We start from the raw sequence: 14,743 nt of genomic DNA on the forward strand, positions 1-14,743 counted from the left end.
TACTTAGGATGATAATTTGTCTATATTATGAGAGTAGTTGTTACTGTACAGTAGTATTTATGCTATTTAGGATGATAATTTGTCTATATTATGAGAGTAGTTGTTACTGTACAGTAGTATTTATGCTACTTAGGATGATAATTTGTCTATATTCTGAGAGTAGTTGTTACTGTACAGTAGTATTTATGCTACTTAGGATGATAATTTGTCTATATTATGAGAGTAGTTGTTACTGTACAGTAGTACTTATGCTACTTAGGATGATAATTTGTCTATATTATGAGAGTAGTTGTTACTGTACAGTAGTATTTATGCTATTTAGGATGATAATGTCTATATTATGAGAGTAGTTGTTACTGTACAGTAGTATTTATGCTATTTAGGATGATAATGTGTCTATATTCTGAGAGTAATTGTTACTGTACAGTAGTACTTATGCTACGTAGGATGATAATTTGTCTATATTCTGAGAGTAATTGTTACTGTACAGTAGTACTTATGCTACTTAGGATGATAATTTGTCTATATTATGAGAGTAGTTGTTACTGTACAGTAGTACTTATGCTACTTAGGATGATAATTTGTCTATATTATGAGTGTAATTGTTACTGTACAGTAGTACTTATGCTACTTAGGATGATAATTTGTCTATATTATGAGAGTAGTTGTTACTGTACAGTAGTACTTATGCTGCTTAGGATGATAATTTGTCTATATTATGAGAGTAATTGTTACTGTACAGTAGTACTTATGCTACTTAGGATGATAATTTGTCTATATTATGAGAGTAATTGTTACTGTACAGTAGTACTTATGCTACTTAGGATGATAATTTGTCTATATTATGAGAGTAATTGTTACTGTACAGTAGTACTTATGCTACTTATGATGATAATTTGTCTCTATTATGAGAGTAATTGTTACTGTACAGTAGTACTTATGCTACTTAGGATGATAATTTGTCTCTATTATGAGAGTAATTGTTACTGTACAGTAGTATTTATGCTACTTAGGATGATAATTTGTCTATATTATGAGAGTAATTGTTACTGTACAGTAGTACTTATGCTACTTAGGATGATAATTTGTCTCTATTATGAGAGTAATTGTTACTGTACAGTAGTACTTATGCTACTTAGGATAATAATTTGTCTATATTATGAGAGTAATTGTTACTGTACAGTAGTACTTATGCTACTTATGATGATAATTTGTCTATATTATGAGAGTAATTGTTACTGTACAGTAGTACTTATGCTACTTAGGATGATAATTTGTCTATATTATGAGAGTAATTGTTACTGTACAGTAGTACTTATGCTACTTATGATGATAATTTGTCTATATTATGAGAGTAATTGTTACTGTACAGTAGTACTTATGCTACTTATGATGATAATTTGTCTCTATTATGAGAGTAATTGTTACTGTACAGTAGTACTTATGCTACTTAGGATGATAATTTGTCTCTATTATGAGTGTAATTGTTACTGTACAGTAGTACTTATGCTACTTAGGATGATAAATTGTCTATATTCCAGGAGTTCTTATAGCTGTGTGCATGCCTCTTAGAAAGTAGCACCCTCTGGATACTCTGGATACTTTTTAGCTGACTTTGGAAGTAACACAACAATGTGATTTATGTTGTATTAATGTAATCCTATTATACCATATCCTGTTATGTGTGTTGGTGAATGTACATTTTAATTTTCAGCATTTTGCTTGATGAAGCTGGACATATCAAGTTAACAGGTAGGTTCCTGCTCTGCAGCAAAGCGTTTATTTCATAGACAATTATTGTATGACAAAGAATGGCGCTGTCCACCTCTCTATAGTGTTACTGTTGTGCACGTATTGCCTGATTACCTGATTACATGCCATTCGTGTGTCACATTCCTCATTAGAGTATGTATGGTGTTAGTTTCCATAGGCTCACAATGGCGCAGTGCGTGCTGGAATCGTACACACCCATAGTTAGGGAATGTGTGTCCTAGTGCTCAGGAAGCTTCTCTTCATAAATGAGGACTTGGTTGGAGCTCTCTGTGATCAGCCATAGAGCAGAGCAATATCCATCTGGGGTGCAGCATTAATAGGGTTTGTGCGTCCCCGATACCTGAACATATCTGCCATTGTCTTCCTCATGGCTGCGGCCTGTGTATGAGCGCACACAGATGTTGGGGGCGTTCCCTCTCTGTGAAATGAGCCGTAGACAGTGAGGGTCTCCTGACACAGGCCAGCCCATAGCAGTGTAACAGATCAGTTGGACGCTGCGCATACTGGCAGGGCTAGCGAGTAATGCGCCAGCGTCAACCTCTTCCCGTTCTACACCTCTCCCTCCCCCAACTGCCGGACGTGGGAACTGTTGTTTATAAATCACTATTGAATGCTGCGTACCTCCCTGCGTCAGATGGCGCGTATGCCTCCCTGCGTCAGATGGCGCGGGTGCCTCCCTGCGTCAGATGGCGCGTGTGCCTCCCTGCGTCAGATGGCGCACGTGCCTCCCTGCGTCAGATGGCGTGGTGAGTGTTAGGGGCACATTGTCACCATAGTACAGTAACAGCTCAGCGTGATCCCCTACATGTGGATGAGCCCCTCACCTGTGATTACTGTGTGTCTGTGTGGTGAGCGTTAGGGGCACATTGTCACCATAGTACAGTGACAGATCAGCGTGATCTCCTACATGTGGATGAGCCCCTCACCTGTGATTACTGTGTGGTGAGTGTTAGGGGCACATTGTCACCATAGTACAGTGACAGCTCAGCGTGATCTCCTACATGTGGATGAGCCCCTCACCTGTGATTACTGTGTGTCTGTGTGGTGAGTGTTAGGGGCACATTGTCACCATAGTACAGTGACAGCTCAGCGTGATCTCCTACATGTGGATGAGCCCCTCACCTGTGATTACTGTGTGTCTGTGTGGTGAGTGTTAGGGGCACATTGTCACCATAGTACAGTGACGGCTCAGCGTGATCTCCTTCATGTGGATGAGCCCCTCACCTGTGATTACTGTGTGGTGAGTGTTAGGGGCACATTGTCACCATAGTACAGTGACGGCTCAGCGTGATCTCCTACATGTGGATGAGCCCCTCACCTGTGATTACTGTGTGTCTGTGTGGTGAGTGTTAGGGGCACATTGTCACCATAGTACAGTGACGGCTCAGCGTGATCTCCTACATGTGGATGAGCCCCTCACCTGTGATTACTGTGTGTCTGTGTGGTGAGTGTTAGGGGCACATTGTCACCATAGTACAGTGACGGCTCAGCGTGATCTCCTACATGTGTATGAGCCCCTCACCTGTGATTACTGTGTGTCTGTGTGGTGAGTGTTAGGGGCACTTTGTCACCATAGTACAGTGACAGCTCAGCGTGATCTCCTACATGTGGATGAGCCCCTCACCTGTGATTACTGTGTGTCTGTGTGGTGAGTGTTAGGGGCACATTGTCACCATAGTACAGTGACAGCTCAGCGTGATCTCCTACATGTGGATGAGCCCCTCACCTGTGATTACTGTGTGTCTGTGTGGTGAGTGTTAGGGGCACATTGTCACCATAGTACAGTGACAGATCAGCGTGATCTCCTACATGTGGATGAGCCCCTCACCTGTGATTACTGTGTGTCTGTGTGGTGAGTGTTAGGGGCACATTGTCACCATAGTACAGTGACGGCTCAGCGTGATCTCCTACATGTGGATGAGCCCCTCACCTGTGATTACTGTGTGTCTGTGTGGTGAGTGTTAGGGGCACATTGTCACCATAGTACAGTGACGGCTCAGCGTGATCTCCTACATGTGGATGAGCCCCTCACCTGTGATTACTGTGTGTCTGTGTGGTGAGTGTTAGGGGCACATTGTCACCATAGTACAGTGACGGCTCAGCGTGATCTCCTACATGTGTATGAGCCCCTCACCTGTGATTACTGTGTGTCTGTGTGGTGAGTGTTAGGGGCACTTTGTCACCATAGTACAGTGACAGCTCAGCGTGATCTCCTACATGTGGATGAGCCCCTCACCTGTGATTACTGTGTGTCTGTGTGGTGAGTGTTAGGGGCACATTGTCACCATAGTACAGTGACAGCTCAGCGTGATCTCCTACATGTGGATGAGCCCCTCACCTGTGATTACTGTGTGTCTGTGTGGTGAGTGTTAGGGGCACATTGTCACCATAGTACAGTGACAGATCAGCGTGATCTCCTACATGTGGATGAGCCCCTCACCTGTGATTACTGTGTGTCTGTGTGGTGAGTGTTAGGGGCACATTGTCACCATAGTACAGTGACAGATCAGCGTGATCTCCTACATGTGGATGAGCCCCTCACCTGTGATTACTGTGTGTCTGTGTGGTGAGCGTTAGGGGCACATTGTCACCATAGTACAGTGACGGCTCAGCGTGATCTCCTACATGTGTATGAGCCCCTCACCTGTGATTACTGTGTGTCTGTGTGGTGAGTGTTAGGGGCACATTGTCACCATAGTACAGTGACGGCTCAGCGTGATCTCCTACATGTGGATGAGCCCCTCACCTGTGATTACTGTGTGTCTGTGTGGTGAGTGTTAGGGGCACATTGTCACCATAGTACAGTGACAGATCAGCGTGATCTCCTACATGTGGATGAGCCCCTCACCTGTGATTACTGTGTGTCTGTGTGGTGAGTGTTAGGGGCACATTGTCACCATAGTACATTGACGGCTCAGCGTGATCTCCTACATGTGTATGAGCCCCTCACCTGTGATTACTGTGTGTCTGTGTGGTGAGTGTTAGGGGCACATTGTCACCATAGTACAGTGACGGCTCAGCGTGATCTCCTACATGTGGATGAGCCCCTCACCTGTGATTACTGTGTGTCTGTGTGGTGAGTGTTAGGGGCACATTGTCACCATAGTACAGTGACGGCTCAGCGTGATCTCCTACATGTGGATGAGCCCCTCACCTGTGATTACTGTGTGTCTGTGTGGTGAGTGTTAGGGGCACATTGTCACCATAGTACAGTGACGGCTCAGAGTGATCTCCTACATGTGGATGAGCCCCTCACCTGTGATTACTGTGTGTTTGTGTGGTGAGTGTTAGGGGCACATTGTCACCATAGTACAGTGACGGCTCAGCGTGATCTCCTACATGTGTATGAGCCCCTCACCTGTGATTACTGTGTGTCTGTGTGGTGAGTGTTAGGGGCACATTGTCACCATAGTACAGTGACGGCTCAGCGTGATCTCCTACATGTGGATGAGCCCCTTACCTGTGATTACTGTGTGTCTGTGTGGTGAGTGTTAGGGGCACATTGTCACCATAGTACAGTGACGGCTCAGCGTGATCTCCTACATGTGGATGAGCCCCTCACCTGTGATTACTGTGTGTCTGTGTGGTGAGCGTTAGGGGCATATTGTCACCATAGTACAGTGACAGCTCAGCATGATCTCCTGCATGTGGACGAGCCCCTCACCTGTGATTTCTTTGTGGCGTTCGGAGGCACTTTTGCATCTCGTTTGTTTTGCAGACTTTGGACTCAGTAAGGAGTCCGTGGACCATGAGAAGAAGGCGTACTCATTCTGCGGTACTGTGGAGTACATGGCACCGGAAGTGGTGAATAGACGGGGTCACACGCAAAGTGCCGATTGGTGGTCGTTTGGTGTCCTTATGGTACAGTAAATGCATAGTCATTGCTCCCCATCCATCACCTCAATGTACTTATTACCTTCTCTCATTGGGGTCTCCTGTGTGTACGGGTTAGTGCCCCCCCCCCCCCCCCCCCACTATACTGGCTATTAGCAGGTATCCCTAACAAAACAGGTTATTAGCCAATAACCCCTCACACACTGTACAGGGAATAAACAGGTACCCCTCCTCCAGTATACAAGAGATAAGCAGGGACACCCCCTCCACTATACAGGGGATTATCAGGGATCCCTCCTCCTCTATACAAGGGATAAGCAGGGATCCCACCTACACTATTCACGGGATAAACAGGGACATTCTCCTCCGCTATACAGGGGATTTTCAGGGACCTACCTCACTAGAGGTGATTAGCAGGGACCTCCCATTCTATGCTAGATGGGATAAGCAAGGACCCCCCACTACAGATAAGATAAGCACGGACCCATCCACTACAGAGGGGATAAGTAGGGACCCCACCCCCACTATAGAAGGGATACGCTAGGACCCAACCCCCACTGTAGAGTGTATAAGCAGGGACCCCACCCCTACTATACAGGGATAAGCAGGGACCTTCCCACTGTACCAGTGTTGGATACCATGAAGAGCACACACACTAAAGTTTGCACGCTAGGTTCCAGTTTATACGTTGTAGGCTGGAGTAACATCTTCCAATTCGGACGTGATACCACTTCTATGTAGAAATGAAATAGACTGAGGGGGCTCATTCTACATTAACTACTACTCCTGTCGCTTCCTTCTCCTGTCGCACATAACAGCGCTATTACCATTGTCTGCACTCTCTTCTTCAAATCTTTGTTTTTAGAGGATAATTAGTTTAGTTGTTTAATTAATCAAAAGACAAACTTACTCCAGACATTGTCATAACGAAATAAATGTCAGCGCGGCCTCTGCGCAGAGACCTTACGCCGGTCAATTCTGTCTTTCAGTTTGAGATGCTGACGGGTACGTTACCCTTTCAGGGTAAAGACCGGAATGAGACGATGAACATGATTCTGAAGTAAGTGCGACGGGGGATTTGTATCCTAATCCTAGTGATCTGTTGCTAACAAATCATCTTTACCGCGCGGTCACAATTTCAGTGAGTTTTATTTGTCCTGTGAGAAAGTGACGCTTGTTTCTCTAGGCGATATGACGCACGATATACAGTAACTAATAGATGTAGGTACTCCCCGGATCATCTCTCTAGACCTTAAAAAGTTAAAAACAAAGAATAAGTTTCCCACAGCTTTCTGCCAGAAAAGAAGCATTTAGCCCCTGTTCCAGCTATGCCGTGACGCGGCGTCCTTGTTGCCGGTGTACATGCAAGTATGGAGTATCCCGTTAGTATCCCGTTCATGCAAGTATGGCGCAACTCTGGGTGAAAGCTTTCTTTTCTGGGTGACGTTTGTCCTGAGCCGGCAGCAGATTGCGTCACTTCCCCGCTGCTCTTATGGCATACGGGGGCCCTGGAATATTGGCAAAGTCGCGTTGCTGTAAGTGGATGGCGCCAAGCATATACAGTCTGTGGTTTACAGCAATGCATGGCGTCTGGTCTGTTCAGGGGTTCAGCGCTCATTGCTGCAGGTGGCAAATAGTGGGAACATTGAGTGAGATTTGGCTTCGATGCTACATTGATATCATACATACACCCGATAGGGACTTTCTTGCTGGCAAATTAATTAAAGGTAGAAAAAAGTTCAATCTTGAGATTAAAACTGGAGAGTAACAAATTCAGAGCTTGATAAATGATCTAAATATTTCTCTTAAATCATAAATTGAATTACAATGGATCTTGGCTGCTGTTTCTCCGAAAGCTTTTTCAGCTCGTTAACAATCGGAATTCTCCCCTCAGATCAAAGCTTGGGATGCCGCAGTTTCTGAGCCCCGAAGCGCAAAGTCTGCTGCGGATGTTGTTCAAGAGAAACCCGTTAAACAGATTAGGTGAGTGGTGTGTGACGTACATCCGATGCCATCCATGCCAGTGTGTGCGCTGACTGTCCCCCCCGACTACGTCCCGCGCTAAGAGCCATTATTTGCTAATATCTCTGTAATTGCTCGCATCGTGGCTCTTCAAGGTCTTCTTACTGTCGCTGCACAATAATCTGTACCAGTCACTGGTTCCTATTTATCACAGTTGTGACAGGTGATAGTTGCAGCGTGGCGCTGTATTACAGCTTGTACAAAGTGCCAGTGTCCTGAAACTACATCCAGAGGGTACCGGTAATCTCTCGTGACGCTGTAGTCAGCGCAGTCTCTGTGAGCTTTATGGTATATGTAAGTGAATAAGTATAAATCACTTAAGGGTGCGCATAGTATAATCATAAATACATACATTTATTAAAAAGAAAAACATACATAAGCACAAATAGTAAAATGCTTGTACCAGATACAAATGAAATCACAAATATCAATAATAATAATGTTTGTTTTTTTTAACATATTGAAGTGGTGTACCCAGGCAGTGATAATAAATCGTATTTCACCAGCAATAGATGATGTGTCCACTTGTCAGTTTAAATGAATAAAGACTCCAGTTAAATCGTATCCTTGACCGCAATGAGCTGGTCTGATGGCTTAATAAGGGTTTGTAGCAAAGAGACATCAGCTGATATTAACAAAGTCATGGCTATGAGAACACACCAGTGTGAGTATAGCGATTACCCATCTTACGCTTCCCACATAAGTCCTGGGGAATAGGACTGGTCCAGAGACAGCCGCCCGTTGTCAGACGTCTCTTGGCTATAAGTGAAGTAAAACAGTCTGGCTCCCTGTCCAACTGCAGATAAGCACAAAGGAGCTCCAGAGAGTGGCGCCACACACCATGAAGTGATATCCGCCTTGCCGTATTGCGCAGATTGGGTCACAATCCAACTGGAGATGATGTGACGATCAAATAGTGGATGGGTAGTATGGGAGCTCTATGACCTGCTCTGCGTTCCTCTGACATACAGAATACACTATACATAAAGATTGTACAGAGGCCCTGATTCAGAGATGGACGCTCTGAAAGAGCGCTCGCTTTGAATCAGGGCGTTTTTTGTTTTTTTTCAGAGCGGCCTCCTGGCCGCTCGCATAGCTGTGGGTAACCACACACAGTTATTGCGTGCGGCCAGGATGATGGTCGCGATGGTCAAGACCATCGCGACCATCGGGCTTGCGACGAGACCCTTGTGGTAGGGTCTCGTGGCCGCAAGCCCCGGAGAGCTTTTGGCTCTAATAGAGCCGGAAGCTCTCCCACCGACATCGCGTCAGTGGGGCCGCCCACAAACACCAGGCGTTCACATTGGGAACGCCTCCGTTTGTGAAGCCACCCCCACGCCACGCCTCCAAAACTGTGCGAGCTGTCGATCAAAATCGCCAGCCGCCCCCTTTCGGTGCGAGACCCAGAGCGACGGAGCGCCCGTCGCTAGCCGGGTCTCGCGCATGTGCACGTCGGAGCCGGTTCCGACATGCGCAGTGGCCTAACATCGACCCGCTCGTGAGCGCATGGAGCTTGCAAGCGGGTCTGAATCAGGCCCAGAGTACGGAGTAGTAGCCCTGACATCGCCCCGGTGATCAGACACTGTAACATTGTCTCTCTCGCCACAAACCCCTCTCAGATCCCATCTCTGCTCTGGGACCTCAGATCAATGTCTTTCTGGTCTGAGATAGAGCTGTTATTATTTTTATTGAAACATTTGTCATCTGCAAACCTAAACCAAAAATACATTGCCCGCTCCTTGTACCTCCTCACCTTACTTCCCACCATCATCATTTTTCATCTTGGTCGGCCCCTGAGACGTAGCCATAATGGTAAGCGTACAGCTCACCATCAAACCCCTATGCTGTCTTCATTCTCTGATCCCTGTGGCTGGGTTATTTGTTTCCTAACTGTGACTTTTCTGGACAAGTTTATGGTATTTTGTAGCACTGGAAAAAAAAATGGTTCAAAATTTGGGAGTGAATAAGATGGGATCTGTGTTGGCGTATTGCCAGCCTTACTAAATATCACCGCGTGCGGTTGAAAAGTGGGTACACACTGAGGTGATATTGTTACGATTTGGCACGACATTTCGTGCAGTATGTATGTACGATATGCACGTTCCCGCGGTCACCTACGATGTCGTCAGGTTTGATGTGCTGCACATTAAACCTGACGATATCATTAGCGGCGCCGTATAGTGTAATGAAGGACAGAACGAGGGACTGTTCCGTCGTTCTTTACTTCATTCTGATGTGTACCCAGGATCCGATATGTTGGCCCGTTGCTCAGTGTGTACCCAGCTTAAGACAGTCTGGGTGACTTCTGAATTTCTTGGTCTAAATGAGTTGTATAAGTTGGGGGCAGTTGAGTGCTGACACCTTGTGTGATTCCATGGCCATATAAGTTTAGTATGTACAGGACAGCCTTCGTGATGTAATTGTGCACATAGCTGGTGCGGGTGAGCAGAGGAGAGGTGCACGGCACTACCTTCACTCCTACTTGTGAATGCCCTAAAACGTAGCATAGATCAACTGAACTAGACCATATGAAAACATATCAATTACCGTTGAACGTGTTAAAATAAAAACTAAAAAAAGCCCCTGAGTTTTCCAGGATATAAGGGACAATGACATCATAGCCAGCAGACTTAGGGGAGGCTAAAATACTGGCATCTCCACCATAATAGAGGGACAGTGTAGGCCAAATATTGTGAATTTTAAGGATGATACCAGAGAAATGGTCACCTGCTGAGATAACTAAATGATTGTGTATGATAACAAGAATCTACCCTTATGTGCAGTAATGGGGAATTGACGGAGACGATGAACAAATCGCTCCATAAGTAATATTTCCTCTCTGTGGTCGTGGCTGTTGAAGTATCTTGGAGCTGTTGAGATGATGGTAAAGCCTCTTTCACATTATATCGCTCTGCATGTAGGGTCCTCAGCATTTTGCACTTTAACATCTTTGTACATCATTTCTGGAGATGTCAAACTTATTTCTGAATCAATCATTTCAAAACCATTATCAGACAGCTTGTGCAACGCACTATGGGAATGAGATTTAATTTCCATGTCTTTCTGCTCCTCTTCATGTCTTTCTGCTCCTCTTCATGTCTTTCTGCTCCTCTTCATGTCTTTCTGCTCCTCTTCATGTCTTTCTGCTCCTCTTCATGTCTTTCTGATCCTCTTCATGTCCTTCTGATCCTCTTCATGTCTTTCTGATCCTCTTGTCTTTCTGCTCCTCTTCATGTCTTTCTGATCCTCTTCATGTCTTTCTGATCCTCTTCATGTCTTTCTGATCCTTTTCATGTCTTTCTGCTACTTTTCATGTCTTTCTGATCCTCTTCATGTCTTTCTGATCCTCTTCATGTCCTTCTGATCCTCTTCATGTCTTTCTGATCCTCTTGTCTTTCTGATCCTCTTCATGTCTTTCTGATCCTCTTCATGTCTTTCTGATCCTCTTCATGTCTTTCTGCACCTCTTCATGTCTTTCTGATCCTCTTCTAGTCTTTCTGATCCTCTTCATGTCTTTCTGATCCTCTTCTTGTCTTTCTGATCCTCTTCTTGTCTTTCTGATCCTCTTCTTGTCTTTCTGATCCTCTTCTTGTCTTTCTGATCCTCTTCTTGTCTTTCTGATCCTCTTCTTGTCTTTTTGCTCCTCTGCATGTATTACTGCTCCTCTGCATGTCGTATCTTTTTCCACCCCTGTATGTCTTTCTGCTACTCTGCATGCCATGTCTTTCTGCTCCCACAATAGAGTATCTGCACCTCTTCAGGCCTAACTGCACCTTTGTCTGCTCCTCTGCACATCTCGTTTGTGATGTTGGGACCTAACAATGCAGAGTACTAGTCATTGAAGCATATTCCGGGCATTGGGTGGTTTGGCAATAACCAAAAGAGGTCTCTGGTCTGCACAGGCCACCAGCAGGGACACCTGGAGTTTATATATTATACTTCTGCTGCAGCCCAGATTAGAAGAAACATGTTCCACAAGATAATTATGTAACATTTATTGGTATTTAAAGGTCTGTGTTGGTACAGAGGGGAGTAAGAAGAATCTCTTTATATGAACTTGTAGGTGCTGGCCTGGACCGGGTGGAAGAAATTAAGAGACATCCGTTTTTTGCTACAATTGACTGGAATGTGAGTTGTAAATTTGTTTTGTTGCTATTTCCGGTGAAAACTGCTCTTTTTATAACGTACATCCTGACGTTTTGTAATGTGGCTGATTATTGAACGTATAAATCTTCTTAGTGTAACATTTTCAGACATGTTCTCAATGGTTCTTTTTATTAACTCCATCCGTTTGTGTGTACAGAAACTGTATAGACGTGAAATTCAGCCTCCATTTAAACCGGCATCCGGGAAACCCGAGGACACGTTCTGTTTTGATCCGGAGTTCACAGCGAAAACACCGAAAGGTATATTTATTCTTCTTGCTGAAACCTTGAAAGATTTGTTATGACTGTGATATACGCAAAGAGTGGACTCTGAGCCAAATGCAGTAGCGCACGGTTTGCGGCAAGTGAATGGGTTTTCTTGCTTTAGCCTCAAGAGTTAAAGTGCCAATTTTTTTTAAAGGCTAAACCAACCTGGCTTTACCATCAAAACAAAAATGCTGCTTTAATCTTTACTGCTCTATCGCCGAAATCTCGCCACTTGTCACAACTCGCAGGTTATTACATTGTGCCCTCAGTCTGGATTATATGCATCATACAATGCTGTAATAAGCCACATGTGTAAAGACTGGAAGTAGGGGCCTGTAGAGTGTCAACACATGACAAATGGAGGAACCAATATTAAGTATTAAACCATAAATGAAGTAGAAGATGATATTTTTAATAAATGATGTAGCAGGTTTATCTTATGTGGTATAAATAACCGACACTTATAGGTAATTGACTAAAAACGGTAACAGAATTTGTTGATCTGTTGATGACAGTAGTCTGTCCGGGACGCACATACTGTACATGTGTATGAAGAGGTTATTATAATATAGTGCATGGACCTCATCGGTCTCTTTCAATACAAGAGGGACCTCTGGGCACCTTCTGTTCACTTGATGTCCCAATAACATGTATTGCTCGAATGTATATTCTGTTTGTAATACTTTTGGTCTAATACCCCTGCAAATCCCAGGTACGGCAGATCCATACACTGTTACTGATATGCACTTTATATGGAACAGAACTTTAGGCATAGCTGACTCATTTACAGAGCACCAATAGTGTTAGTACCAATAGTGTAGATGAGCAAAGTTTTGGTTGGAAAAGTTTCAGTATCCACATCTTGTATTATAAAGTGGCGAAATGCGTGAGGGATTTTTTTGGTTGTATTCACTCTTCAAGAAAACATCCCTCATTGCACATAAATCGTGGCCTGGGATTACTTAATGCAGTGTCAGATATGTTACCAGATGCAATGTTAAAAATAAAGATCTATTTCCAATATGTAACCGCCGTAACGTCTCCCCTGCGTTCTCTAGATTCTCCAGGAGTTCCACCCAGCGCCAACGCCCACCAGCTCTTCAAAGGCTTTAGCTTTGTTGCACCCTCCTCCATCGAGGAACACAAGATCTCCTCCATAACGAATGCGTTGCCTATTGTACAGGTAAACGTTGTTACTCCGTTTCAGGAGATGTTTAGTTCCAGCTACCATCCGGCTGTTTTTCAGTCTCCAGTAATTATCTTTTATCGGGGTTTTTTTTTTCAGCAGTTTCACGGAAGTCGAGCGCAATTTACAGACATATACGACCTTAAAGAAGATATAGGTGTTGGATCCTATTCCATTTGCAAACGATGTATCCATAGGGCGACCAACATGGAGTATGCGGTCAAGGTATGGTGGCGATATACTTCCTACTCAGAGGAACTGTACTTTGGGGTCTTCCTTTAAATGATGGGGATATCCGTTACTCCAGCTGGTTATGAAGCACTCTGTTCTTTCCTGAGTGCAGATTACATATAACCGCTGGTTCATCTTTGTTCCAGATCATTGACAGGAGCAAAAGAGATCCCTCGGAGGAGATCGAGATCCTGATGCGTTACGGGCAGCATCCAAATATTATTACGCTGAAAGATGTGAGTGCCGAGCCAGTTGTCGCCTCGCGTTTCTCCGATATGGTTACTCCGTGTCAGAGAGGGCGCTCACCGCGTTCTTGTGTTTGACATTTGTCAGGTGTATGACGACGAGGGCAGGTACGTTTACCTTGTGACGGAGCTGATGAAAGGCGGGGAGCTGCTCGATCGGATACTCCGGCAGAAATACTTCTCCGAGCGGGAGGCTGGCGCCGTTCTCTACACAATCACCAAAACTGTAGATTATTTGCACTGCCAAGGGGTAAGTGTGACGTTCACCGTTCATGTTTTCTAGACTCGATTTGGTCTTTCAGGCCCTGGCTGGGGAAAGAAATTCATTTTGCAGTTACGGCGCCAAAAATGGACCCGAGGCCCTAACTTAGCACCTCAGGGGTTTATTTATATCCTCTACACAAACCTTTATTTTATTTGCTTGGGGGAACAAAACCCATTTAGTTCTTTTACCCATAGTTCACACAGTGTGCGCTCATTTCCCACGAGATAATATTCTGCTGCCTGGTCATTTTATGCACACTTGGCATGGCGCTTCCCACTGCTACCCGGCCGCCCTTCCTCGTCAGCGTGGTAGGGAAGATGATCAAATTCCATTTGTATTAAGTAGTTATTTTATAGACTTTAGAAGCGCCTAGGACTGAGGGGAACCGTGTAGTCGTTTTTCAGACATTTCAGGCTCAAATAAAAACCCACTTCACTTGAGTACATATCATTTCATTACGTTGTTCCTTCACAATAACCAATTGTAGTCATTTTGCACCTTTTCCATTGTACATAAATGACGGTGTCCTGGGGATCTGCATTGGAATAATTTAATGCGTTAACATGTGAAGTGTGTTTCTCCCTTTGTAGGTGGTTCACAGAGACCTTAAACCCAGTAATATCCTTTACATGGACGATTCCAGCAACGCAGACTCCATTAGAATATGTGACTTTGGTTTCGCCAAGCAGCTGAGAGGCGAGAACGGTCTGCTCCTCACGCCGTGTTACACCGCCAACTTCGTGGCACCAGAGGTAGCGATATCTGCAGAGCATCT

At 44.7% G+C, this 14,743-nt stretch overlaps 1 protein-coding gene across 2 annotated transcripts in view; it reads left to right on the forward strand.

The window, feature by feature from the left end:
- The window catches only part of RPS6KA6 (ribosomal protein S6 kinase A6), a 100,875-nt gene that overhangs the window by 61,110 nt on the left and 25,022 nt on the right, over positions 1-14,743 (forward strand). The window contains exons 8-18 of one of the 2 annotated variants that reach the window (XM_088461403.1): positions 1,715-1,752; positions 5,492-5,634; positions 6,597-6,667; positions 7,502-7,590; positions 11,693-11,757; positions 11,933-12,035; positions 13,100-13,224; positions 13,327-13,452; positions 13,605-13,694; positions 13,792-13,953; positions 14,559-14,720. In XM_088461403.1, coding sequence (XP_088317529.1) covers positions 1,715-1,752; positions 5,492-5,634; positions 6,597-6,667; positions 7,502-7,590; positions 11,693-11,757; positions 11,933-12,035; positions 13,100-13,224; positions 13,327-13,452; positions 13,605-13,694; positions 13,792-13,953; positions 14,559-14,720 — 1,174 coding nt within the window. The remainder of the gene's footprint in view (positions 1-1,714; positions 1,753-5,491; positions 5,635-6,596; positions 6,668-7,501; positions 7,591-11,692; positions 11,758-11,932; positions 12,036-13,099; positions 13,225-13,326; positions 13,453-13,604; positions 13,695-13,791; positions 13,954-14,558; positions 14,721-14,743) is intronic. The other variant, XM_088461404.1, reaches the window with a different exon arrangement.

This window comes from Taudactylus pleione, unplaced genomic scaffold (assembly GCF_031769625.1).
Source record: "Taudactylus pleione unplaced genomic scaffold, aTauple2 ptg001043l, whole genome shotgun sequence".
Lineage (NCBI taxonomy): Eukaryota > Metazoa > Chordata > Amphibia > Anura > Myobatrachidae > Taudactylus > Taudactylus pleione.